The 27,878-nt window shown below is 37.5% G+C and overlaps 2 protein-coding genes across 4 annotated transcripts; both read left to right on the top strand.

The window, feature by feature from the left end:
• The first annotated feature begins 67 nt into the window (after positions 1-67).
• Positions 68-7,527, top strand: serpinf2a (serpin peptidase inhibitor, clade F (alpha-2 antiplasmin, pigment epithelium derived factor), member 2a). The gene is made up of 9 exons (XM_067376257.1): positions 68-277; positions 428-666; positions 1,671-1,742; positions 1,860-2,052; positions 2,155-2,298; positions 2,457-2,645; positions 6,099-6,241; positions 6,358-6,562; positions 6,757-7,527. Exons 3-9 carry the CDS (start codon positions 1,686-1,688, stop codon positions 7,200-7,202), a joined length of 1,377 nt encoding a protein of 458 aa, XP_067232358.1. The 5' UTR covers positions 68-277; positions 428-666; positions 1,671-1,685; the 3' UTR covers positions 7,203-7,527.
• Positions 7,528-8,776: 1,249 nt separating this feature from the next.
• serpinf1 (serpin peptidase inhibitor, clade F (alpha-2 antiplasmin, pigment epithelium derived factor), member 1) lies at positions 8,777-27,810 on the top strand. Of its 3 annotated transcripts, none has more exons than XM_067376554.1 (9): positions 8,784-8,841; positions 8,951-9,086; positions 9,907-9,970; positions 10,049-10,238; positions 10,342-10,497; positions 13,615-13,818; positions 14,133-14,272; positions 22,970-23,180; positions 23,284-27,810. In XM_067376554.1, exons 3-9 carry the CDS (start codon positions 9,908-9,910, stop codon positions 23,547-23,549), a joined length of 1,230 nt encoding a protein of 409 aa, XP_067232655.1. In that variant the 5' UTR covers positions 8,784-8,841; positions 8,951-9,086; position 9,907; the 3' UTR covers positions 23,550-27,810. The 3 variants fall into 3 exon arrangements, with proteins under 3 accessions (XP_067232653.1, XP_067232655.1, XP_067232654.1); XM_067376553.1 differs by having other exon boundaries at positions 8,951-9,125; XM_067376552.1 differs by lacking the exon at positions 8,951-9,086 and having other exon boundaries at positions 8,777-8,841.
• The last annotated feature ends 68 nt before the right edge of the window (positions 27,811-27,878 follow it).

Genomic DNA, 27,878 nt, shown 5'->3' with positions numbered 1-27,878 from the left:
GGTACACTGGACAAATAACATCTATTTGAGGCTTTTGAAACTACTTGCAAACATTACAAATTCTAGTAGTACAATTGTGATAGCAGGAATTAATAATATCCTAGAAACTTTGCAATAAATGGTTTGACACTTCAAAGTATTAGATAGATATCTAATCTAAGTATTAGATACATATCAAAAGACTATCAAATTTAGCTAGAGATAATCTATTTATATAATTTGATAGTTAAATCATTTTTGTTTGTTTGTTCATTGTTCATGGTCAGGGTATGAATAGGTAATTCAGTGCAATACCTTTTGTTTGTTAATTCTTTTTCATATAATTGATAATAGGATTAATTTTAATATTGTTATGCCCTTGGACACAACCTCATTAAAAAAACAACTGAATTATTGTTTGTACTTTCTTTTCCATGTATTATTACAGTTTTGGATTTCTATCATAAACTGTATAATCTCTGTTTTGGTGGTGAATTGGTGGGCTCCTTGACCCAGGATCACGTATATTAATATTTACATTTAAAACTAAATGGTGACAGAAGTCAGTGGATGATGAAACATTAACCAGCAGCACAGTGTCTGAGAGCATTCTACACCAGTCATCTGTTCTGGATCTTCATCATTCACTCTCCCTGTATTTATCACCACTTTCCTGTCAACATTTTGGTAAGTTTTTTTAATAAGTTGTCAATTGCCTAAATTTTGCATAGTAATCTGTGGCTTATTCATAAATCATCTGAAACACTGGCATGCATGGTAGAAAATGTCTAGGCTGGGACAGTCAACAGCAATGGAAAATGTGGAAATATGTTTTTGCATAGCAAATTTTGCTAAATTCTCTCAAATCACTTAATTTTAAAATAATAATTTCAACAAAAAGTTGTAGCACATGTGCATTTTTATGTGTTCACAAGCAAATATTTTTGAAAAAAATATCTCTTTATTTTATGAAGATATATAGTCTAGACGACTGGCGTTGAATTAAACAAACATTGACACTTTAGTCCTGAATTTTAGTCCTGAAGTTTCTATAGCATTATTTTATGTTATAAAATATTACATTAATAAACAGTACACAAGAAAATTTAGTACACTACATAAAATAGCAGGATTTCCATAAGTAACTTAATAAGTAATTTTCTGTTAAATCACTGCTGGTTTGGGCATTTTTCAATGTACTTTTGTGATGTTGTGTGTTTTTGTTTCTGAGAAACTTTTAATGTCTTGTCAAAAAAGCACTAACATTTGGCATACAAATTCAACAATGGTAACAAGCAGCAATGTAATTTGCATCCACATTATTAATGTCACAGTGCATGCCAAAAACCTAAATAACAATTAATCTGTAAATATACAAGAAATTGCTAAATATATACACAATGCATAATGTTGTTACATCACAATAAATTGTCATAGTATACAGTTGTCTTTTAGTTCTTTAAAACTTTTTAAAGCCTTTTACCTCATTTTTGCAAAAGTTTAATGTTACATTACATTGTAGGGGTGAGATCTTCACCTTTGTGCACATTTGGCTGTCCCTGGATACTTTGCGTAGCTGAAATCACATACAGTGATTTTCTAATGACATATTGTACAATATTATGTTGCTAAATATTGTGATGTACAAACATCTGAAGATAATATTATTTGATCTGTTTTGTGTCTTCCAGGCCAAAAGTAAGAACATGAAGCACTGTATTTTAGTGCTAATATTGCTCTGTTTCTTTAGGTTTGGACTGATGGTAAGAAACTCTCTGAGATATCAAATTTTTCGCCAAATCTTGCTCATCCACATTGTTTGTTTTTTTAAAAAGCACACAGTCTTTTTACACGAATTTCTGGCCCCCTCTTCAATCCAGGCTTCCAATGAAACAGATGATGGCAAAGGGAATTGCTATGATGTCTTAAGCCTGGAGGCTCAGCGAGCAGTTGGAGGTGCTGTGGCTAAACTAGGATTGGCACTTTTAGAAAAACTACAGCCTGGGTCTGAGCAACCGAATATAATCATATCACCTCTGAGTGTTTCTCTTGCACTTGCTGAGCTTGCTTTAGGTAAGCATACACAAACACAAGAAATCATTGCAAACCATGCAAAGGGTGCTTATACATGTTATGTTGTTTTTATGTGTGTATATATTCATTTTAAATCATTAGGTGCAAGGAACAAGACTGAAGAGAAGTTGTTGGAAATCCTTCAGGCAAAAGAGCTGCCAAATTTTCATGAAACCTTAAGCTGTCTCCAAGAACATCTAACTGCCAAGGCTGTCAAGATGGCATCTCGTCTCTACCTCAAGCCAGGTGAAAAAATGATGGCATTTGGTTTGATCAGGCTAAACCTGACATTACTGGAAGATTATTCTGAGCTTGAGATTCAGAAGTTTGGTCTGACTTATGTAATATTGTTGAGGTTACTTGTGCTTTTTGTAGATTTTGTAGTTGCTTTTGTCTTTGAGAAGGTTTTAGGGTGAACCAGGACTTTGTGGACAGAGCTTTGAACCTGTACAAATCCGAACCTGCACATCTGACCTCCACTGAAGAAGTCAATCGTTGGGTGGAGGAAGCCACCGAAGGTCACATAACCAACTTTATGTCCAGTCTTCCGCCTAACATTGCTCTAATGTTGATTAATGCCATTCATTTTAAAGGTTGGTCAAGCTGTCATAACTTAGATAATATATGTATAACAGAAAGGTCAATAACATAATGCTCATGATTGTCTGGATTTATTTAATTTATTATTTTTTTTTAGAAATACATTAATAATAAATACAGTGACCTGAATACACATTTTCTATGATGAACGTTTTTAATTTCAGAATTAAAATTCAAATAATTTTTTGGGGAATGTAAAATATCCTGTCCTGATATCATAATGAAGAAAATGCCTCTTTAAAAGAAATAAATTCTTGAATACATCATTATATTTGTAAAAAAAAAAAAAAAAAAACTTCGAAAAATAAAACTTTTCAAAATATTTTTGAAAATGATTATTAAAATGTCTCCACTCACGTGTAAGGACAATATGTTCCCTTTTAAGGGAACTTTGGCTCTGTATCATTGCATTAACGCTATGGGAACGCCTTCAGCGCGAGCTGGTGTCTGAAGCAAGTGTGAAATCACTCCAATCCTATTGGCTGGTGGAGGTCTGGTGATGAATAGTAGCTTGTCATCAAGATCATAAAAGGGCACCTATGTCACGGAATCCCCAGCTTCTTTGTCTTCAGAAGCTGCATGTTTGTTGAGTGTGTGTCTGTGAAAACAAAGAAAAATTGTATTGTGTGTGGGGAAAATCTTTATACCAGGACTTAAGGCCTTTGCACACTGAGTCCTAAATTTTCGCATGCGTTTTTTCATATTCGCAATCCTAAAAAATCGTCACGCACAGAGACCTTGCACACTGAGTCCGATGCGTATTAATGAATGCGTTGCGAAAAAAATCGCAAAACAAATCGCAAAACAATACAAAATGAAGTCTTCAAGCAGTGAGCACGATTAGTTGTCTCCTCTCTTCTTAAAGAAGAGAAAAAGAAAATGGAAATATTGGGTCCATTCAATCCCGAGATTGCACAGAGAGAAAGGAGAGTTCACCTCATCAAGGAGCTGTGTGATCCTGAGCGTTTCAAAGTTTACTTCAGGATGTCAGTGGCTCTGTTTGATGCTTTACTACTGGCACAATCTGACTTATATTCTGTATCTTTGTATTCCGCACGTTATTTGTCATTCAGTGCTGCTGTTTTGTGCTGTAGATGACGTGGATCAACTTGTCAGATGACATTCTTGATTTTTGCGTTCGCGTACGGTGGCTCTGAATTGTCAAAGCGTCTCTCAAAATGTCTGCCACAGATGCGAAAAACACAGAAAATTTAACCTGATCCGAATATTTTTTTGACAGACGAAAGTTTCGGAGGCAGTGTGCAAACGTGATTGACATAATGTGAGGCCAAATTTATTTTTTAACATGCAAAAATTTCGCATGCGAATTTCGGACTTGCAATGACCTTTAGTCTGTAAAATGTGTGTGATGCCGTGCCCCCACTTTTTACGGCTGAACAACTCCTGTTGTTTGTGTTCCCCTTTCTCTTGCTCTTTCTCCCATCTCTTTGTCTCATTTTGGATCTGGAAGATTGCTCTGCGAATTCTTCTGATCCAAATGAAGACCTTTGAATAAAATGTAAAAAAAACAAATGTAAGAAGTGTGCCGTCATTTCTTTGCTATATTCTACGATGACGCTCACAATGTCTGTGACGAGTTCAGGAGCGATCTATGAATGACATTTCCCGCTGTGTACATACGTACCCGGGATCGCTCTGCTCCTGAGAGTTCTGACAAGATTTCGTCAGGACGGGGTACACCTTGTACTAGTAGCCCTGTTCTGGCTGGCCTGAGTATGGTTTGTGAAATTAGTGATCTCCTGGAAGACTCTCCTTGGGAGATTCTGACCAAGAGGTGTCTTCTGTACCAGGTTCGGGGGACAATCTTTCACCCCCGGCCGGAGATTTGGAAGCTGTGAGTCTGGCCCTTGAGGGGTACCAGCTTATAGATTCTGGTCTCTTGCCTGAAGTTGTTGATACACTTCTAAACAGTTAGGGCTTCCTCTACCAGGAGACTTTAGGCATCTCCTTTCATCATGGTGTGAACAGTATCATCTTAACCCATCACAGTAAAACATTTTCAGCTGGTTAAACTTAGAAATGAAAGTTCACCTGCTGCCTTAAAAATCTGAGTAAACTCAACTAAACATAAGTTAACTCAACTTGAAGATAAGCTTTGTTTCAACTCACAAATAGTCAAGACAATGCATAACTTTAAGTTTAAATTTTAGCTTAAAATAATGCAATGTCTTGACTATTTTTGAGTTGAAACAAAGCTTATCTTCAAGTTGAGTTAACTCACATTTTTAAGGCAGCAGGTGAACTTACATTTCTAAGTTTAACCAGCTAAAATGTTTTACAGTTGACTGCCCAGTTGGTTCAGTATGGGAGTTTCTTCACGAGCGTCTCTCAGCAGGACTGACCCCTGCTACCCTGAAGGTGTCTGTGGTGTTATTTTGACTTTCACATTAACATTGATGAGGCTTCTGTGGGGAAGCATGTCCTAGCATCCAGCTTCCTGTTTGGTGCCAGAGAGATGGGATCTATTAATTGTTTTAGAAGGGTTGTTGGATGCTCCCTTTGAACCTTTGGAGTAAGCCTCAGAGAAGCTTTTAACTCTTTAGGTGGCTAATAGCTACTGTATAACTTCTCTTACAAGGGTAGGAGATTTGCAGGCCCTGTCAGTTACCTCCTCCTGTCTTGATTTTGCCCCTGGGCTGGTCAAGGTGATACTGCACCCTAGGCCAGACTACATACAGTGCTTTCAGTGCCTTCTTCCCTCCACTGTTTGACTTGTCGGAGCAGGAGAAGTTGAATAGATTATGTCCAGTCCATGCCCTTATTATTTATGTCTACTGTTCAGGCCAGTGGCGTAATACTCTTTGTCTGCTTTTAGGAGTGCAACCTAGGTTGCATGGCATGCGTCGTATTGCTTCACCTTTAGGAGTCAGAGGCCATTCTACTTTTCTGGCTGCCTCAAAGGTGTTGGCAAGAGAAAGCCTTTGTAAAATGTTTGTGCTGTGGCAAGCTGGTTCTCTCCGCACATATTCATGCATGGCTTATTCAGACAGTTAGAATCTGGGATTCTGTGACGAAGGTGTGCTTTAATGGTCTTGCGCTATGCTTCGTCACCTGACCTTCATCAGCCAATAGGATTGGAGTGATTTCACATGAAGGCATTCCCATAACATCAACGCAATGACACAGAATCTTGTTCCCATCTCAGGAACTGGGTTACATATGTAATCCTGACGCATTATTACTTTTTACTTTGATGGTTACACCACATGACATTTTACAGCCATTACATTTTTACTTTTTAAAAGTTTTTAAAGGCCATATGGAACAAAATGACAGATGTTTAATTCAGATTTTTAAAAGATTTTTCCTTACATTTTAAAATACTTTTATTATTCATTGGCCCCATTTATTAAAAAGAAGTGGAAATGTATGAGTAATTCAGCTTCATGCTCAAAATAAGCAAATAAACATATCCTTTCTTTCAGGAGAGTGGCAATCTCGCTTTGATTCCAAGTTCACTGTAAAGGATATCTTTTACATTGACAAAAAAACCTCTGTAAAAGTGGATATGATGATAGCATCCAAATATCCACTCAGCATGTTTGTAGATAGAAAAGACGGCACACAGGTAATGTTTTGTAATTTTGTTTTGTAATTGGAATGAATCATTATTTTGTTTTGCATTTAGCCAAAAACCTGTAGACAGAGAATTTTGATTTGGTTTGATATTCATACTGCCTTTAGGTTGCAAGGTTTCCTTTTCAAGGAAATATGAGTCTTCTGGTAGTAATGCCAATGCCAGTGCATGGAAATCTGTCAAATGCGGCTGCCAAGCTCAACATATCAGACCTGTATAAACAGTTTCAAAGTGAGAAGTCCATGCATGTGAAACTACCCAAATTCAAACTTGAGTACAAGCAGGATCTGCGACAAGCACTCACAAGCATGGGTAAGATAAAAAAAAGAGCTAAATCTCGATTTGTTCTTGATTGACATTTGGCTGTGAATTCAATCATGTGGTAAAATCTGCCCTTATAAGGCGATGTACTTTGGTCTACATGAAGTCGATCAATGTTGTTGTGAAGTGAGAGTTAATAATTCAGTAAAACAGAACTGTTACCCATACTCCTCTCTTTTATTTAGGTGTGGGTTTGCTGTTTACTGGGCCTGATTTATCCAGAATCGCACCAGGTGCATTAGTGGTTTCGGGTGTTCAACATGCCTCAAGTATGGAGCTGAGTGAGGAGGGGGCCGAAGCCTCAGCCGCGACCACTGTCACTCTAGTACGCACCGTTCCTACTTTTGCAGTCAACATGCCGTTCATCTTCGCACTGGTGGACGATGCTTCTTACACGCCTCTCTTCCTGGGTATTGTTACCAACCCTAACCCTGGAGCGACAACAGAACAAAGCGATGATCCAAAAACTGAAACTGAAAGCAGCATTAAGCCAAGCAAAGTGCCCCTGAGTGATGGGACACTAAATGATAGCCCACATAGGGAAAATATGCTAAGTTACATGTTAAATATGTGGAAGGACACAGTTCCTCAGAAGTTCCTCGGACATCAGGAGATGGAGGACGGGAACTAAAAGGAGAGGATGGATTTGTCCATATTACAGTACATATTTTGCCCACTGTAATGTGAAATGCTGGGTGTTGCTGTTGATGGCCTGCCCTATGATTGATGGATGCCATATTGAGTTTTACATGAATGAAAATTGTGGCTATTCAATGGCATCTACCCTGACTAAGGTTTATGTAAGGGATAATGTATAGTCAGTAAGTCACTAGTGCAAAATAACCTCAGACAGGGTGATCAGGAGCCCAACATGGGTTCATTTTGCAATAATGATCAATTGACTACATTTTCTCAGGTATTGCATGGCTGCCTGCCAAATAAAAAAATATATAGACATGAAAAATTCATTTGAGTTGAAATTATTTTATAGTGCGTTGATCATGGCGAACGACCATTAATTTTGGAATATTTTACCACTGAAAGCCACAATTTAGTGTGGCACAATTTACCAATCAGAATTATTCCAGGGAGCTGTGTAATAAATGCACCACCTGATCATTCAAACCTGATATACACTGCCCTCCAAATATATGGAAACACCCCAGGCAAAGTGTGGTTTTAGACGATATCAGCATAAATCCTTATCATTTCTTTGGTGCAAACACATTAAAGTAACTTGACACTATCATTGAAGATCAGCAATAATAATTTTCATTTTGATTACATAATAGTAAAAAAAGTCAGACATGCCCCTTTGCCAGCTGTGATGCCTGGTTACTGGTTTAAACTTGGCCCAGGTTTGTAAAAAAAAAATTGGGTCAGCACACCAATTCATTGCCAATTAAGTTTAGAATACAATGAACCAATAAGAACCCAGTTTAGGTCAGATAGCTGCTAATAATAATGGTGGATATATTGATGAATCTTTTTTTTTTTTCCTATAAACTGTTTATATAATAAAATATGTTTTCGTAGTTTGCGTCGTCCCTTATCAGTGCAAAATTATCACAAATTAAAAATGATTCATGCCAATATTGCCCAAAACCCCACTTTTCTAGGGCGTTTCCAAACTTTTGGAGGGCAGTGTAACTCAATAGTGTTTTTATTATTATTATTAAACAGCATGTGCAGATAAACAATTGCACATAGCCTATAATTACATTGTTATGGAGTTAAACTATATAGGCAAAATAATTTGAGGCAGTTTTTTTGTATTCTAAAATTAAACTATATGTTCTTGAACTTATTTATTTGGTCTAATAGTAAACGAAGTCTACTGTTATGCTAAACAGCTATAACAAAATGTTAAAAATTAAAGAGTTTTTTTCTAATGTCTATTATGACCTGACGTTACAAACTCAAGTACAGGCTAATAACTTATCCGCAAGCAAAAAAAAAAAAAAAAAAAAAAAAAAAAAAATTTTCGTTCGGGAATCGGAATGTATATCGTTCTTGTTTATGTCCATGCACTGATACCGAATTTTAAGGTTTCAACGATCATTACGAATCCGAACAAATCTTTTGGTGAACGGAAAGGATTCGAGTCAATCCTCACCACTATCTCCTCAGAAGTAACCACCTTCTAGCGTCAGCAAAGGGCGGGATTCTTCACTAAAACACTGCTGATGCATTTGCTCGAGCACAGTTGGCGAAGACAGCTGTGAGAGTGTGAGCTGAGAATCTGCACGAGACGACAGTGTAGTAAACAGGTCAGACCCTTTTAAAAGCCTTTTAAAAATAAACATATAGGCCCTACGTGTTATAAACTTTAATACAGTTTGTAAAATGTATTCATTTTATCTTTCTTTTTTTTTGTAGCGGCAGGATTCTTCATTTCACTTCTTTAATAAGACTGCTCTGGTTGTTTGTTAATTCAACAAGTTTGTTAGTTGTACAAGTATATACAAAACATCTCGTTTGCTTTTGAGGGCGAAGAACGAGGAATTCGACGAGTGTAAAAAGACTGCTATATTCCATATTTTTCTTCCTAAAGGTTTTTTTTTTTTTTTCGACTAATGATTATATTTATTTATTTATCTATTATTATTATTATTATTTTACTGCATGCAACGTTTCACAAATGTGTCTTCTTCAGATTGTAGGTTTGTTGTGAAGCTGACACTTATCCAGTGGAGTAACGCTCAGCTCCTTAACTGCGTGGCAGACGCAGAGGAAGCCATTTAGATGAATGTGAAAATATTAGTGTTAGGAGATTTTTTTTTCCATTGATGGACAAGAACTCAGCAAAAAAGTTTAATGGCAACCAGATGTGCTGAAGGAACATGGGAAAGTTTTAGGCTTTGTTGGAAACTGCAAGAACAATTCTTGAACCTGTGCCTGAAGTTAAAATGCTGCATAAGTGATAGCCTGGGGTGTTAACTTATATTTTCTGTTTTTAATTGTAAATGTTTGGATATATATATATATATATATTTAAAAAACAAAACAAATGTAGACAAAACAATTTTAGGAATAAAGAAAAGTTTATTTTGAATGGATCTATGGTTTTTAGTTTCAGATGATATTATTATTATTATATTTTATTAATGTATGGCGACATAAGTGGGGAAAAAAAAAATATCGATTAAGAGTTTGGAGTCACGGGTCAACGTTATTTATTTATTTATTTTTTCAGATTATAAGCAAGACTACTTATTTTTCTTGTGTATTTGTACTAGCATTACCCAAAAGATCTGTAGTTTTTTTTTTTTCATCTGTCACAAAACATGGAGTCACCATCATGGATTCAGAGCTTCTATCTTTGTATTTATCAGGATGAGGAAGGTAGTCCAGTTGTTTGGTTTATGGAGTCTTCTCTCCCTCTCGCATGCTCAATTGGTAAGTACTTCATAAGTCTTCAGATACTTTCTCTTCTTTTGTCATTACACTGTCTGTAACTTTCCACTCCTGCTACAGACAGATGCAGTGGATCCTGAAGGTGAGGAAGAGGTGGTTGAACTTTTTACCACGCCACGTACCAAGCTGGCTGCCGCAACCTCTGATTTTGGCTACAACCTGTTCCGTCAACTGGCAGCACGTGACCCCAAGGCCAGCGTCTTCCTGTCCCCCATGAGTATCTCAGCATCATTCACGCAGCTTTCAATGGGTGAGGCTCTGCTCCACTTTTGAAGGCCATTCTTTTCTTACTGCAGGGCCAGTCACCCAATTTTTAAGGCTTGAGATCATCAATTTGGTGTTATCTGTCATAGGGGCATCTGAACGGGCAGAGAAACAGATTTACAGGGCCCTACGCTATCACACCCTGCAAGACAGTCAGCTCCATGACACCCTGAGAGACCTTCTTTCCTCACTCAGGGCATCTGCCAAGGGCTTCAAGTCAGCAGAACGGATCCTTTTGGCTAGAAGTGGGTGTTTTTAATTTTTAAATGGGTGTATTTGTGCATGTGTTCAAAGTACAACAGCATTTTAGGGCCATAAAAAAGAAAAAAAGAAAAAATCTATGATTACAGGAATAAAGTCATATTTTGAGAGCAAAATTAAAATTACAGGTATAAAGCAATTTGAGAATAAAATCTTAGCGATACAAGATTAAAGTCATAATATTTTGAAAATGAAGTCATAGAATTGTGAGACTGAAGTTATAATGTGTATAATATGTTGAGGATATAGTTAATGTAGCGAATTAGCTCAAAAAGGAAATAATATAAATAAATAATCATAACTCTTTATAATTAATTATAAATATTTGAATCAGTTAATCAAATTAACTTGGTGTAGCTGAATTAATATTACAAATGTAATGAATCTCTAGCGATATTACATGTATTCAATCAATTTATGGGTGAAATGTATGAATCTAATAAATCTTAAAGCCTTATGATTAATTATGATACATATATTGTGAATCAATTACAACGAATTCTAATTAATTACATATATGAAAATATCCAAGTTTGTCCAGCAAACTGTTAGATTTCTCACAGACTATTATAAAAGGAATGTTATTCTCTGGCCACGAGAATAAACTCCTATTATAGCATCAAAGCGTAACGCAATGGTGCCGGACCGAACGTACAGTAAAAGTTACTTGGTCTTTCTGAATGAGCAGCAGAACAATCAAGCATGAATATAATGTATTTAATATATAAAATTGATAATACAAAGGTTATACGGCTAAATAGACACATACTACACATATATATAGAAAACAAAAGTAAAGTCAAGAAAACAGAGGTGATCAAAACTGTGGCAAATTACAAACAGTTAAACCTTTGAGAGCCAGCAAGGAAACTCAGAACACAAATCTTAAAGAAGTTAATACTTGCATATAGGTTCGGGTGCTGTCGTTTTAGAGTTTCAGAGAGCTCAGTTTGGTAATTGGTCCTTCTTCAGGAGGGTGTTCTTCGGCGGGTTGTTCAAATGAAGTTTAAACTGAAGAGTAAAATAACCGGAAAATAAAGAAGAGAGTCCATCTCCTAGGTGATGGAGGATGGCAAAAAGCTTGACGACAGAAAACTTGTGCAACGAGGAGATGCGTGTCAACAACCAGAACGCCTCCTTGGGACCGTCCGCCAATAATACGGGTGTAATGTTTGGCCATTCTTTGTCTTGTTTTGCGGCTCGATTTGCATAATTTATGAGTTATCAGATCGGAGTGTTTTTCCTTCACAGTACCATTAAAATAAAACAATGCATTTTACAGTAATGTGACATACATTGTTGAATGAGGCATAAAGAGAGCTTTACAAAGAAACCAAACTTGTCAGGTGGGAAAGCATAAAAGGGAAGTTATAGTTTATACTCCAATTTTATCGTTACAATGACACTAACACAATTGCGGCTACAATCATATTTGTGCATACAATCTTCATGCCTGTTTGTGTGTGTGTGTCTCTGTGGGTTTGTGCATGTGTATTTGATTGTAGGGCTGTCTGGTATGTGAGAGCATAGCTTGCAGTAATTCGATCTGAGGTGGCCGCGGTCTTTTGAAGACGCGAGGGAGATGTTCAGGAATCTATCGAAATAGCCATAAAACGTGTCCAGTGATCCATTAGTGTCCGCCAGGCCGGAGCCAATGTGAAATTTACAAACAAAGTTCACTGAGTTGAGGCTTAAACTCAGTTAAATTTTTGATCCTAAGCAGACCCTACACAATCAATTGATCATCTATCAACTCTTCAGAAAGGGTATTTTCCCTAGCCACAGAAAAAATATTGCTTTCTAAGGTAGCTGCGATCATAATCATTATCAGGGACATTGGTTTTATAAGCAGATCAGAATCAACTCCCAAGAATGTGCACACAAGTTTTATTTAACTAAATCACGAATACATAGCTAGACTAAACACACACAAACATACGATTCATGCATACATAGGAAGTGAGAGAGTGGAAATGAATTTGAACCGTAGCATAACAGCGGAATGGAGCTATGAAAAGAGTCATTTAACGAGCTGGAAGAACCATCAGATTCTCACTCTAAAGCACCTTTGTTAACAAAGGAGTTCAAATGTACGATACTTGTAAATTGCCTTAGCTGTTGATCTGCTGATCTGCAGGCTGAGGATGAGGAGAAATTCTTTATGGTTCAGTCCGATGGTGCTGAAGTTGTAATCAATATCTTCTGTGTTGAATGAAGAAAATGACGACAAACTTACGCTGTTAATTTGACCCTGTTGTGGTCGAGGAAGTTGCGCATGGCTTGAAGTGAATGAGGCCTGCCCGCCCTTCTGCGTCAGCCCAGGTGGCTGAGGTCTCATGTGAACAGCAAGCGGCAGATTCAGCAAGAACAAAGAAGAACCAGAAGAGACAGAGTGCGACATGCGTGGGGGCTTTTAACCTCTACAAAAGTCACACCTTTGAGTTTTGGCTTGACCAATGAGAAAGGTGCAATTCTTTGGCGGGAGAGTTTCTATGTTTGAAAGTGACCTCATTTGCATGAGGGGAGTAAGCTATGCTATGAGTCCATTTATACTCTGATAAATAAAACAACAAACATACAATGCATTCTATGAGATGGTGATGTCCACCAAAGTGTGAGTCATTAAGCTAGGAGTAATTTGACATGAAACATCACCTAGATGGCTACATTATCTAACAGTTCTGTTATCAGACATGCATAACACTATACGATATACAAAATAACAATATACACACAGTAATAATACACAAAATGTACTGGGGAAATGCATGTTCATTCCTTTAAGCAAATTTGTCAATAAATTAGTGGAAGAGATGCCATTTCTATTTCTATGATTCTTGTGGCCTGTACTTTTCTGATCAGGCATTATTTCCCAAGTTTCTTTCAAATGTATGCAGTCAAAATTATGAGAACAGAGTTTTAGCAATATGAGAATAAAGTATTTATTTATTTATTAGGGACTTTTCCCTCATTTTGACTTTCAAAAAATTACTATTTTACTCTTGTAATCTTATTTTTTTCTTTTACGTGCCCCTAAAGTGCTGTCATACAAGAGAGAGAGAAGAGCTGTACATGTTTTCAGTTATCCCTGTGTGTTTCAGAACTACGTCTCAGGCTGGAATACCTCAACAGTGTAGAGAAGCAATATGGAGTCCGGCCTCAAACTCTTGCGGGTGGAGCACGGGACCTCAAGACTGTTAATGATTGGTTTAAACAGCAGACTGGTGGAAAAGTGGAACAAGTTGTTCCTTCCCCTCTTTCTCGTAACACAGCTGTGCTGCCTGTCGGAGCAGCCTTCTTCAAGGGTAAATGGACTCTGACTCTTTTTCTTGTTTTTTTATATCTTATAGAGTATGTACTTTAACAGAGACAGTATAAGGGGGATGAGATGGACTACTCATAGCAAAATTAATGTAAGCATGAAACTCTGCAATACATATTAGCTTGGCCAACCTGAAAAATAAAAAAACAATTTTTTTTTTATTGTAAATCATTGTTTTATTGTGACTTTTGTGACAGTGCTGTGACATTTAAATTGTTATTGAAATATAATATTGACAAACTTTTTTGGATAACCCCCAGCAGTGATATGAGTGCTTTATGTTGACTCTTTTTGCAGGTAAATGGATAACTAGGTTCAGCAAAGCTAATAAGATGGAGGACTTTCAGAGAGATGGAGAAGCGCCAACTCGCATTCCCATGATGGAGCAGGAGAATTACCCTGTGAAGATGGGTATTGATCCTGACCTTGGCTGCACGGTACCTGTACCTGTTGTATTATGTATGTACTATTTGTCAGCAGTGATTGCAGCAGTGACGAAAAAAGGGCAGAATCCAAGCACAGCTGTTATTTTATTTAACACAAACTAAAAATATCGACAAGAACAAACAATGAACAAAACACAGAGCTTAAATAGAGCAAACTAACCAATCAATGAAACAAGCCACAGGTGTTTAACTTAATCAATCAATGGAAAACCATAGAAACAAACTGAAACACAGGAAACTGAACTGAAACACGTCAAACTCATTCAAAACAGAAGCAAACACAGATTACCCTTAACACTGTTATTATATTACAGAATTTATGCTTTTATACTCAGCAAGGCTGCAGTTATTTGATCAAAATTACAGTAAAAACAGTAATATTCTGAAATATTATTACAATTTAAAATAGCTGTTTTCAGTTTTAATGTATTTTAAAATGTGATTATTCTTGTATGGCAAAGCTGAGTTTTCAGCAGCCATTAATCCAGTATTCAGTTTGACATAATCTTTCAGAAATCTAGCAATATCAATTATTATTGGTGCTCTATTATTAATGGATTTTATTATTACCAATGTTGAAAATTTATTTTTGCTGCTTAATATTTTTGTGAAAACTTGATACATTTTCTTGGATGAATAGAGAAGTTTATTTTAAATATAAATCTTTTGTAATATTATAAATTGTGAACATGCCACATTTGAACATGTGGAAATGTGAAAATGATTGTACTACTAGGGTTGAAGGCAATATTTTTGGTGGATTAGTTAAAATTTGGTCTGTTCCTCACAATAAGCTATTGTATGGCTTCAGAAGACTTGGAATACAGACCACAAGTCATAGTAATTTTTATGATACAAAGTTCTGTCATGAAACTCTAGATGGCGCAGGCTTGTAGGTCCTTAACTCAATCTGCTTGCAATCACATCATTCTTTATAGGGCACAGCTGATTGGTTCCTGCTGTATCAGTAGCCAATGGGCTTGCTGCTCAACCTTCACTGGTCAGCATTTTCTGTAGCAGTTGCAGCGATCTTTCTGAAATCCTCTGAAATTCATCATCTAAGATAAGTGAACGGTCTTTCTTATGCTATATCACTATGTATATTGCGTGGTCTGCCTTATTAATTCCTTGTGAAGTAACCATACACAAGGTTTACAATCATGTGTCATGTTAACAGTCCTGTTTTAATGCTTAGAGTGAATTACTACACTCTAAACAAAAAGTGCCATATAGCTCTAAAAGTGGTTCTTGGCTCGTAATTATAGGGGAACCACTTTTGGTGCTATGTAGCACCATATCTTTAAAGGTGCTCTACAGCACCTTTGTCAAATGATGCTATGTAGAACCCATAAGAGGTGCCATATCGCATTTTATTTCTTCAACAAAAATGGTGTTAAACAGCACCAACAGTGGTTCTTTGGCTCATAAAGAACCGTTAAAAGGGCTTAACAGGTTCTTTGTACAGTGGTGGTGCTATATAGCACCTTAGTCATCCCAAAGAACCAGTGAAGAACCGCTGAAGAACCACTGAAGCACCAAGATTTGGTGCTATACACACGTGAAGGGTCTTGATCTGATTGGGACTTTACTTCGGCAATCAGCACTCGAGTTTCTTGATCTATTGTGCCATGGCAATGTTAGTTTTGACTACTGCAATCATGTCCACTGTGGCGTGTTCTGGAGTCCTGGACAGTACATCAGGGATGACATTGCATTGGGCCTTTCGATACTTGACCTTGAATTCATATCCTTGTAACTGAATGGTCCAACGTGTCAGCCTTGATGATAGTTTCGGATGTTGAAATACCCATGCTAGAGCTGCATAAAGTGGTTGCCGCGAGGATACAGTGGGTTGTTTTGATTAAGTAATAATAACTAAAAAAATACAGGTTACTTACAAAATTAAAATGAATTGAAATTATTTTTTATATATATATATATTAAAAGTCCAGGTTTGGTAAAAGCAGATAACTCCAACAGACATTTTTTGGCAAAAGCAAATAACTCCACGTTTCAGAGTAAAGCAAAACCAAGTAATTGCTTTGTAGTTGCATTTAAAACACGCTCAAACACACATGTGCACACACATGCACACTCACACACTAACAGATGAGCACACACATGCATGCACACACATACAAATGCAAAAGGACAAACAAGGTTTCAGCATGTAAGACGTGTATGGTGTACAAGTTGGAAGAGTCAAAATTATAAATCCTTCATCACTTTTAATCAGCTCTGATGAAAATTCGACAGAACGTATTTAAGGTTCAGAACGTGCTATATGTGGAGAATAACGCACAGCAGTCAGTTATTTTTTTTTAAACAATTTTTTTTGCAATGAACTCATCAATTGTAAAGTGAAATAGGCATTCGCTTTTGTATTCACATATTTCAACTGAGCTTACAGCAATTCTTACAGCAGCAGCATGTATAGCAAATTCAGATTGCCATGTTAGCAAATATTATCAATAGCAACAGCACGTTAGCAGATGTTGTGTTGAAGAAAATACACCGCTTAATTGAATTTAGATGAGTCTTGTGTTGGTTAACAAGTTGATCATGCAATGTGAACTCATTTAATATGCAAACGAAATATATTCATCTTATTTATAATACTGAAGTACGCGAGCAGCTGCATTTCCGGCAGAAATTATGTTTTATTAACAAAGTTCGGGAGGAGCAACTGTTCAAATGGTCTACCCAATCAGCATAAGAGGAGACCTATAAATATATAGCTGACTCACTGATGTTCCTCTACAGATTTTTCTGCATTTTGCCCCGCCCTTCGTTCCCAACATGTCAGAAATCAAGCTGGCCTAAGAAGTGTTTCTCCTCCACCTAACACCACATCCGATCCCTCAGATTATTTTTAGAACAGAGCGGAGTACCATTATTATTATAATACAATGTAAGTGATGCAAGCACTATATACCAGACATCCCAACCTGCAAAAATTCATTTCAGGGAGGTGAAATGACCCCCAAAATAAAAAAAAAGAGGAAGGAGGACAAGGATATGACATTTCAACACAGAACATGACTTTACTTGTATACCAAAATACAGCTGAATATAACAGAACAATGATTACAACTTTCGTGTAGTCTGCCGTAAAATGTGTCTTATACTTTTTTTTTTGTGGCACTCTCCCTCTGCCATGGTGCTCCTGTTTCTAAATAGACATAACTGATTAATTTGGTTCGGGAGAAGAGATAAAAGCCCCCACACACTGACAAGTGATTGGTTGATTTGCCTAAACAAGCCAATCAGGATGCTCTCTGTCTTACACACATGCACAGACAAGCAAGGTCTCTCGCTCCCTCTCCCTGTCTGCCGTGCACGCGCTACACGGTTTGAAACACAGTCTTGCCCTGCATCTCAATGTGCATACTATCCACCCTAAATAGTATTGACTATTACTAGTGTCACATACCATTTAGGATGGATAGTATGCACACTGAGACGCAGGCTCTGTCTCGCATGCACGCTCTTGCTCGCTCGCTCTAGATTCCAGGAAATTTTATCTAATTTGCGGGCATCAGGGAGCCGCTATCAATATGCGGGAGACTTCTGGAACTTGGGATGTCTGATATACGGTACTCTGTGTTAACCAGCAGAAGTCATCTGACCAATCACCACAGATTAGCATCACACAAATGAGGGGTTTGGCAAAATGAATCGTTGAGCGTATCGTTTGGGAGTCGTTGAGCAAATAAGGTAAAAATAAATGCATATTATAAGACAATTTAAGTGTTGACCTTTGCTTTTAAACCTGTTGTTGGGGACTCCCAAAACAAAAATAGGAACCTTTCAAATGCCATAATAGGAGACTTTAAGGAGTGTAGAACTTATTGTCATCGCTGTCCTGCGATTTATCAACAAATTGCTCAGAACTGAATGATAATGCATATATGTATTTCTGTTTTGAAGTAATTTAAACCCTCAGCTTCACCATTGGTAGAAACGCCACACAGACTGATGGGACAAATTCACACACAGTCGTTCTCTCACTAAAGAATTCAAATAAATGTATCTTTCCATTTCCACTTTATCTATACATAAAACCGTGTTTTTTTCCATTTGTCTATCTAATCTTTTCTCCACAGCAGCAGCAGCAGCAGCAGCAGCAGCATTTTCTTCCTGCAGTGTTTTCTCCCTGCTCCTGCAGGAGCTCCATTTCTTTGACTAATTTCTCCACTGCCACAGTAGTGTTTTTCTCCCTGCTCCCGCAGGAGCTCAGTTTCTCTGGCTGTTTTTCTCCACTGCCACAACAGTGTTTTCTCCCTGCTTACATAGGGGCTCAGCTTCTCTGGCAGTTTTCTCCACTGCCGCAGCAGTGATGTTCTCTCTGCTCCCACAGGAGCTCCTTTTACCTTTCTAACTTTTTCTCCACAGCCACAGAAGTGATATTCCCTCTGCTCCTGCAGGAGCTCAGCTTCTCTGGTATTTCTTCCACTGCCACAGCAGTGATGTTCCCTCTGCTCCCACAGGAGCTCCTTTTGTCTGTCTAACTTTTTCTCCACAGCTGCAGTAGTGTTATCTCCCACTCCCTCAGGAGCTCAGTTTCTCTGGCTAATTTCCTCCACTGCCGCAGCAGTGATCTTCCCTCTGTTCCTGCAGGAGCTCAGTTTCTCTGGCTATTTTCTCCACTGCCGCAACAGTGATGTCCTCTCTGCTCCTGCAGGAACTTAGTTTCCCTGCATAACCTTTTTCTCACAGCCACCTCAGTGATATTCTCTCCACTCCCACAGGAGCTCAGTTCTCTGGCAATCTATGGCATCTACTGCCACAGCAGTATGTCTTCTCTGCTCCCACAGGAGCTCAGTTTACCTGTCTAACATTTTCTCCACTACCGCAGCAGTGATTTTCCCTCGTCCAACGATGCAAGAGCCCTCCTGGTCAAGCGACTAAGCCCTCCCCATGAACGGTGCACCATCAGCCCTGCACTCTGCAAATTTTGGGGGGTTGTCAGTACATTCCTGGATGCTGTCCCACATTGGTTTTGCATTTTTTGGGGGAGTATTCTGGGTTCGGGTCCAATACCAAGCTCAAAGCCCTCTCCTTGGACAGTGTGCCAAATACACATTCTTTTACTCAATCTGGTTATTTGTATGTGTGAACTCGTGAATAGGATATTGGGCATATTTACTATCTCAAAACTACAGGATGAACAGTGATTTATGCTAATGTCGGCTCCTTTTATCGTCAGCATTATTAGTAGGCTAAAGGTAAGTAGATAATTTATTGCTGTCTCATGAAGAATGATGAATAATTGTTTTGCACTTAAGAGCATGTCAAGGCAGTTTTCCAGGAAAGCAAGACCACTCTCAGTTGATACTGTAATAATATCATATTGGCCAAACAGATCTGGCAAACACTCCAGTGCATTTTCGCGCTCTAAAGAAAGTCAGATGTTTCCATTTCCAAATTGTCCACCATCTCTACAGATAATTCTGAAGCGCTCTGACCATCAGTTGCAGTAGTTGACACAATATCAACAGACAGAGAAAACACAGGAGTCATATAAGGTTTTAATAAAGTAATATGACAAACCTGTAGTTTATTTTGGCATTTTGCAATCATATAAGGTCCAGTAAACCCAGCCTGGAAAGTACTATTCAAAACAGATAATAAAGCCTGCACCTTGATCACCTACTTGAAATTCTCTGGACTTGCCCTTGCGGTCAGCCAGTCTCTGCATCTTCTACTGAGACGTGCCTAATTTTCTCTGGGCAAAAGCTCAGGCTTCATAGAGTTGAAAACTATTTACTTAGTCTCAAACATTCTCTGGAGGGTCAGAGGTCTTCCATTCATCTGCCAAGACAGCAATATGGCCCCTGACAGTGTGTCCAAACAATAATTCATTTGGACTGAAACCTATGCCTGCTTATATGACTTCACAGATATCCAACAACATCCAAAGAATTCCGTCTTCCTACTCACAGTCAAGTTCAACACAATAAGACTACAAAAGTGACTTCAGGGTCTGATATAAAATGTGGCTTCCCGGTCATTTGACATGTATGACAGGACCGTATATAGTTAATCACATCTCGCTTGATTCTAGGCCAACAGAATTTCCTCAAAATTCTATCATTTCAGAAGGTCGAATTTGCTGAGAAACTGTGCATTGGTTTTACATGATTATTTGATTCTTTTGTAAGGTGGGTTTATTAAAAACAAACATCACCATGTGTGTACCTTACTACTTCTCCCTGCTGCTTCCTGATGGTTTAAGCGGATAATTCCCCTAGGCATCCCCTGTCATTTAAAAAAATAGTACAGTACAACAGTGAACACGTCAAGTACAAAGGCCTCTTCTGTGAAAACACAGCGGAGGATCGTGGTGTGGAGCCAGGTGAAGGTATAAACAAGGCTTGAGAAAGTAGAAAGGAAAAGAGTCCTTGTCACCTCTTCTTTTTCCTATTAAAGGAAACAAATCTTTGAGGGTGCAATCCCGACTTTTTGACCATGCTTCTAGAAGCGCATGTGTGAGATTGTGATGTTGGCGAGAAGGCCTGGCTCACAGTCTCCGCTCTAATTCATCCCAAAGGTGTTCTATCGGGTTGAGGTCAGGACTGTGTGCAGGCCAGTCAAGTTCCTCCACACCAAACTCGCTCATCCATGTCTTTATGGCGCTTGCTTTGTGCAGGGGTGCGCAGTCATGTTGGAACAGGAAGGGGCCATCCCCAAAAGTTGGGAGCATGAAATTGTCCAAAATGTCTTGGTATGCTGAAGCATTAAGAGCTCCTTCACTGGAACTAAAGGGCCAAGCCCAACACCTGGAAAAACAAGCCCACACCATAATCCCCCTCCACCAAACTTTACACTTGGCACAATGCAGTCAGGCAAGTACTGTTCTCCTTGCAACCTCCAAACCCAGACTCGTCCATCGGATTGCCAGGCAAAGAACCGTGATTCATCACTCCAGAGAACACGTCTCCACTGCTCTAGAGTCCAGTGGCGGCGTGCTTTACACCACTGCATCCGATGCTTTGCATTGCACGTGATGATGCAAGGCTTGAATGCAGCAAAACCCATTCCTTGAAGCTCCTTATGCACTGTTCTTGAGCTAATCTGAAGCCCACACAAAGTTTTGGAGGTCTGTAGCTATTGACTCTGCAGAAAGTTGCCAACTTCTGCAAACTGTGTGCCTCAGCATGTGCTGACCCTGCTCTGTGATTTTATGTGGCCTACCACTTCTTGGCTGAGTTGCTAACAGTTGACCGTGGAATATTTAGTAGTGAGGAAATTTCACAAATGGACTTATTACACAGGTGGCAACTTATCACGGTACCACGCTTGAATTCACTGAGCTCCTGAGAGCGACCCATTCTTTCACAAATGTTTGTAGAAGCAGTCTGCATTCCTAGGTGCTTTATTTTATTTCTCTCAAAAAGGATGTGTTATTTTTTGTGACACGTTTTGTGTCATTCAATGCATTACACAAGGGCAGCCAGTATTAACGTCTGGAGCTGCACAGCTGAATCATCAGACTAGGTAAGCAAGCAAGGACAACAGTGAAAAATGGCAGATGGAGCAATAATAACTGACATGATCCATGATAACATGATATTTTTAGTGATGTTTGTAAATTGTCTTCCTAAATGTTTCTTTAGCATGTTGCTAATGTACTGTTAAATGTGGTTAAAGTTATCATTGTTTCTTACTGTATTCACGGAGACAAGACTGTCTTTATTTTCATTTTTTAAACACTTGCAGTCTGTATAATGCATAAACACAACTTCATTCTTTATAAATCTCTCCAACAGTGTGTAATGTTAGCTTTAGCCACGGAGCACTATCAAGCTCGTTCAGAATCAAATGTAAACATCCAAATAAATACCATACTTACGCGATTAGACATGTTGCATGATGAACACTTTGTAAAGATCCATTTTGAGGGTTATATTAGCTGTGTGAACTTTGTTTATGGTGTTTAAAGCAAGTGCAGGCTTTTGGGGTGTGGAGCACGAGATCTGAAGGGGCTGCATACCCTGAATCGGCGCATTTATAATGATAGGCAGTTAAAAAAATTAATAATAACAAAAAAAATATATGGGGTATTTTGAGCTGAAACTTCAAAGACACATTCAAGGGACACTTAAGACTTATATTACATCTTTTGAAAACTTGTTCTTTGGCACCTTTAATGTAGTACCAACTGATTCCCATGTATATTATACAGCATCAGTTGAGAGATTTTTTTTTCTTGAGAAAATTTGCCATGTACAGTACCTGATATACAGTATATCCAAAATGACTGATATTGAATCGAATTGCAAGCTTGTGAATCGAAATGCCAAAGGCAGAAGTCCTTACAATAAGGATTGCATGGCCCCAATATCTTTAAAAAAAAAAAAGATTAAAAAAATTTATTTAAAAAAACAAATGATCATAGAATTATACTGAAACCCAGTGGTGTGGAGGCAGCATCATGCTAATAATTTAGGTTACCAAAGAAACTGTAGAAATGTACAGTCAGTTGTTCTCATTTTGTAATTGGAGGTGTGGCCTTTGGCATTATAAACAGCAGTAAATACTCATAATAATAAATTTATATAATGAATAAATTTGCTGAAAATTTTGCATGTTTTGTATGCCTACGGAAGGTCAATTGACATAAGTAATGATGCAAGTTTAAGTTTAATTTGGTATTTACTCATCATCTCTGTCTATCTCATACAGATAGCCCAGGTTCCTATGGAGGACGGAGTGAGCATGTATTTCTTCTTGCCCGATGAGGTGACTCAGAATCTGACTCTAATAGAGGAAGCACTTACAGCTGAATTTGTCCAGGACCTCTCCAATACGCTCCATGCAGTACAGGTGTTGCTTACACTTCCTGTTATCAACCTCAGCTATGGAACAGACCTGCTGCCTTCCCTCTCTGACCTGGGTGAGACAAAACCACAATTCCACAGTTTTTGCTAGCTAATCAGTTTTTAGTTTTCTTAGAAAATTGTTACTGCAAATAGTTACTAATAATTTTCCTTTTTCAGGTCTGTCTGAATGGTTGGCAGAGACAGACCTTATCAAAATCACTAGTCAGCCTGTCAAGTTAAATGGCGTACATCATAAGGTTGTCATGGAGACAGCTCCAGAGGGCGCAGAGTATGCCAGCACCACACCCACTGCCAAAGGCCAATCGCTGGCTCTAACATACCGAGTGGACCGGCCTTTCCTATTTCTAGTCAGGGATGAGCCATCAGGGGCACTTCTCTTCATTGGGAAAGTGCTGAACCCAAGTGACCTGAAAAGGGTATGAGACAGAAATACATACATTCAAAAATACAAACAAATGAGAGACCAGTGACTTTATATGAGCTCATTTTAAGCCCAAGTCTATTAATGAAAAATAAATATTTGACATATCTTCATTTACATGGACATTTAGAGCAAAACCATCAGAGCCCATCAACATTTTCAGCATGCTTATGCAATATAAACTCAAATATTAGTATATGTACACATTCACAGTCAAGCTATACTTATGATAATAAAGTCTGCTTGTGCTTTTCATTAAGAATTTTTTATGGATTGACTCAGATGTTCTGGATCTTAGCCATGCAATCTAAATTAGTTTTGACGCATAATAGCTTGACTCATAAATCTGACTAACTTCTCACATGTTTGCAAAAAAATCCCTTGGGTATTAACAGCTGCTATATTATGAAATTGAGTATGCATCTCAAAAGCATGTTGTAATGGCAATCATCTTTTTTATAACATTTTATTTGAGTGTTTGATACATTTGCCTTATGACTTTAAGCAATGTTCCCATTTACTACCAGCAAGATTGTTCTCAATGTGTATATTATGTCGGCTGAAATAAAAAAGTAAAAAAGTCTTCTTGTCCCTTGAATTTTGTTTATTTAAATGTTTGAACAACTGAAATGTGTAGATAGATTTAACTAGATTTCACAGATTATTCAAAACATTAGTAAAAACTGCAAACACTGTTTCTTTGTACCTGTTTGGTTTGAACTTTTATTTATAATCATGCTCTAAGTTCAGTTTTTTTGAGTTTGTGTGAGCATTCAAACCACTGTAGGCAAGGCCAATAAACTTTAGTGTAGCAGCTGACTCCCTCCCCGTATTTTCAATGTGGCCACTGCTGGCATGACAACCATTATTACAGATAATCTATGTTCTTCACACCCAAAAGATGTTGTACTGTAATTGGAATTGGAAAGACTGGAAGAGGAAGAGCCGTCACAAAGAAGAGACGAGTTGCAATAGTGCAATATAACAATTTTTTTTTTTTTTTTTGTCTTAAAAGTGTTGAAAGGGACGTCAACTATTGGCCTGGCAGTATAGAGCTAGATATGAATCAAATATAATTCATTCAAAAAACGATGCACACATGCATAGCCAATTTTACATGCATGAAACCTAATTGACAATTCACGTGCGTGAAAAAAAAAAATACATTCACAAAAAACAATTCATGTGCTCAAAATAAAAATACATTTCACAAATGCAAAACACAATTCATAGATACACAACTGTGCACAAAAAAGTTTTGAGTGTTTAAAACTTAAGAGTTTATTCTCACATTCATGTGTGAATAGCCAATCAGATTGAAGCTTATCAATCAGTCAATTATTATACCATGAGGGCATGCCTACACTGTAAAAAATGATTCTGGGTTTTCATCAGATGGACAAATAAAATCATGTCCTTGCAATGTCTCACTACACAATAGGATGAGTTATAACAACCTGAACTTGAAGTGAATTGAAAAATTTTAAATAACGTGTTCATATAACAACAAAACATAAGTTCTGTCAATTTTCTGTCAAATGTGCATGTGCCAGAATCTCTACGTCATGATGACATACTATTTCACCGAATTTGAGACAGATGCGCTATCCACCAATTTTAGCACGAGAAGCTGCTGCTGATCATCTCCCCACAGAACATTCAAAAAGTTACTTAAGCTTGGACTCAAAGCTTGGAAAAGTACTATAGTAATTTATATAGTAAATACTATAGTGTTTTTGAAACATACTATAGTAAAGTACTTGAATTAATTTGTTGTGGTAATTCTATAGTTGCTGTTGTAATGTAACAACTATATAAACAAATTAATACTTTACTAATATTACAGTATTAATTACAGTTGATCAGTTCACTATAATTAATATTACATTATTCTGTAGCATTCATTAACAAAGTGTTGTAAATACTATAAATATATACAGTATACTACAATTTACTATAGTATGGTTCAAAAACACTATAGTATTTACTATAAATGTAGTATTTTTTCACCTGGGAACTTCCTGCATGATGTTTTAAATTAGTAGTGTTGAAGACTGTCACCCTGGTATCTTTGTTAAATATTTTTTTTTTTTAGAGATCAGCAAATAATTCACCAGGCTTGTGTCAAATGACCTAAGTAAGTCCTTTTTTGAAGGCCTAGATTTTCATCTCTCGAAGCTGATGCAGTTATTCAGTTCAAAGCGTTATGGACATTTAAGAAATTACTTCAATACTGGAGAGCCTTAACAAGGATGTGAGTCATTTTATTTTAATGCAGTCTTTCTCTCCCTAAAATGATGATTCTGTGATCATTTACTCACTTTCATGTTTGTCCAAACCTCTATGATCTTTTTTTCTTCTATGGATCATAAAACCTGTGATGGTTATCTTAAAATGTTTTTTTTTTTTTTTAAATAGGCAACATGACTTGGCCACTACTTTTACTGCATTTTATAGTGCTGACTAGTTATAGAGCTTAAAGGAACACTCCACTTTTTTTGAAAATAGGCTCATTTTCCAACTCCCCTAGAGTTAAACAGTTGAGTTTTACCGTTTTCGAATCCATTCAGCCGATCTCCGGTTCTGGCGGTACCACTTTTAGCATAGCTTAGCAAAGTTCATTGAATCTGATTAGACCGTTAGCACCGCGCTTAAAAATCACCAAAGAGTTTCGATATTTTTCCTATTTACAACTTGACTCTACTGTAGTTAAATCGTGTACTAAGACCGACGGAAAATGAAAAGTTGCGATTTTCTAGGCTGATATGGCTAGGAACTATACTCTCATTCAGGCGTAATAATCAAGGAACTTTGCTGCCGTATCATGGCTGCAGCAGTGCAATGATATTACGCAGCGTCTCTCACAAACGTCTCCATGGTTGCAAGGCACGTTCCCTGTGCAAGCAGGGGCTCACGGGCGCTGCATCATATCATTGCACTGCTGCAGCCATGGTCAAAAGACTACGACTAAAACTAAATCAAAATTTGCTGTCAAAATTAACACTGATCTGTAGTATTCTTGTTCTCAGTTTATTAAATAGTTTATATCATTCATTTCTGTGTCACGCATCATCCTTTGGATTTTATTGCATGGCATCCCGTGACAGTGCATTAATTAACATCAACTAATGGAACCTTAATGTGAAGTGTTTCCGAAATTTCTGTATGGGGCATTTCAAACATTGATCATTAAAGCTGCAGTCCGCAACTTTTTTGTGTTAAAAATTTACAAAAATTATATAATGAGAATATACAACATGAATCTATTTTCCAAACTGTGTTTTTGTCTTATCCTGAATCATTATGGTACACTTATAATAAGTGTTTATATTCGGACTATTTCAGACCAGACTGGTAGGACCCGCCGCAGAGTATCACAGTAACTGCGTGACTCGCCATAGACATACACGGAGAAAAGTAGCTCCGGCTACAATGTTCTTCCGCAAGGCGCGTGCAGTTCTGTTTATTAACCGCTAGAGGGCCAAAAATCACGGACTGCAGCTTTTATATAATCTAATGTTACTGGGGGTAACGACAATATTAAATGAGGTACAGCTGTATTATTAGAAATGGATGTAAAATCTCTTACTGTATGTCTTTTCCTGCTTTGGAGCAAAACCTGGATTCTTGGATAGTTGTTTATAGACATATGCTTGTTCTGAAAATTAAAATATCTTTCCCCAAACCACTCTGGACAAACTGTTACAGGCTTGTGGAATGGTAGGAACAATGAGTTTCATTTCAGAACTAAATAAACATTCAACCGAACTGCCCAAACTTGTTATTTACAAGCAAAGCTACAACATAGTTTATCCACTTTATCTCATTGGAAGACACATCTGGTCCCTTTCCCTTTCTACCAATTCCTACATTTTATTTCATCATGCATATTTGGTCTCAGTCTACTGCACAGTGTTTTTTTTCATGCATGATTTTGAGTTAAAAAACATATGCTGCCTGCGCGTCAGAGCACACGTGTGTGATGGTAGACCCTCTAGAGGAATGACATTGGAACACATGTACTGAGATAAATCCAAAGGGGTTGTAAGAAGAAACCTACATGTCTGAATGCATTTAAACAGACTTTATAACTGTGGTTCCCAAACCTGGTCCTGGAGATTTGCTGTTTAACCTGCATCATGAGTCATGTCTGTGATGCCCTTTACAACCAATGGATGGCGCCATAAGGTAGGTGATCAAATAACATCCAAACCAATATATTAAAAAATAAAATAAATAAATACAAATATGGTACTGATGATTATTTCACCACCAATATATAAATATATATATGTATATATATATATATATATATATATATATATATATA

Source organism: Chanodichthys erythropterus, chromosome 22, assembly GCF_024489055.1.
Source record: "Chanodichthys erythropterus isolate Z2021 chromosome 22, ASM2448905v1, whole genome shotgun sequence".
NCBI classification, from domain to species: domain Eukaryota; kingdom Metazoa; phylum Chordata; class Actinopteri; order Cypriniformes; family Xenocyprididae; genus Chanodichthys; species Chanodichthys erythropterus.
The sequence above is the reverse complement of the archived record's forward strand: the minus strand, read 5'-3'. Positions and strand labels throughout refer to the sequence as shown.

Coding starts and splice junctions, on each gene's coding strand:
- serpinf2a (XM_067376257.1), top strand. CDS start 1,686: ATGAAGCACTGTATTTTAGTGCTAATATTGCTCTGTTTCTTTAGGTTT. Junction 1,743..1,859: donor TCTTTAGGTTTGGACTGATG/GTAAGAAACTCT, acceptor TCTTCAATCCAG/GCTTCCAATGAAACAGATGA. Junction 6,563..6,756: donor ACAAGCACTCACAAGCATGG/GTAAGATAAAAA, acceptor TCTTTTATTTAG/GTGTGGGTTTGCTGTTTACT.
- serpinf1 (XM_067376552.1), top strand. CDS start 9,908: ATGAGGAAGGTAGTCCAGTTGTTTGGTTTATGGAGTCTTCTCTCCCTC. Junction 10,239..10,341: donor ATTCACGCAGCTTTCAATGG/GTGAGGCTCTGC, acceptor TATCTGTCATAG/GGGCATCTGAACGGGCAGAG. Junction 13,819..14,132: donor CGGAGCAGCCTTCTTCAAGG/GTAAATGGACTC, acceptor CTCTTTTTGCAG/GTAAATGGATAACTAGGTTC.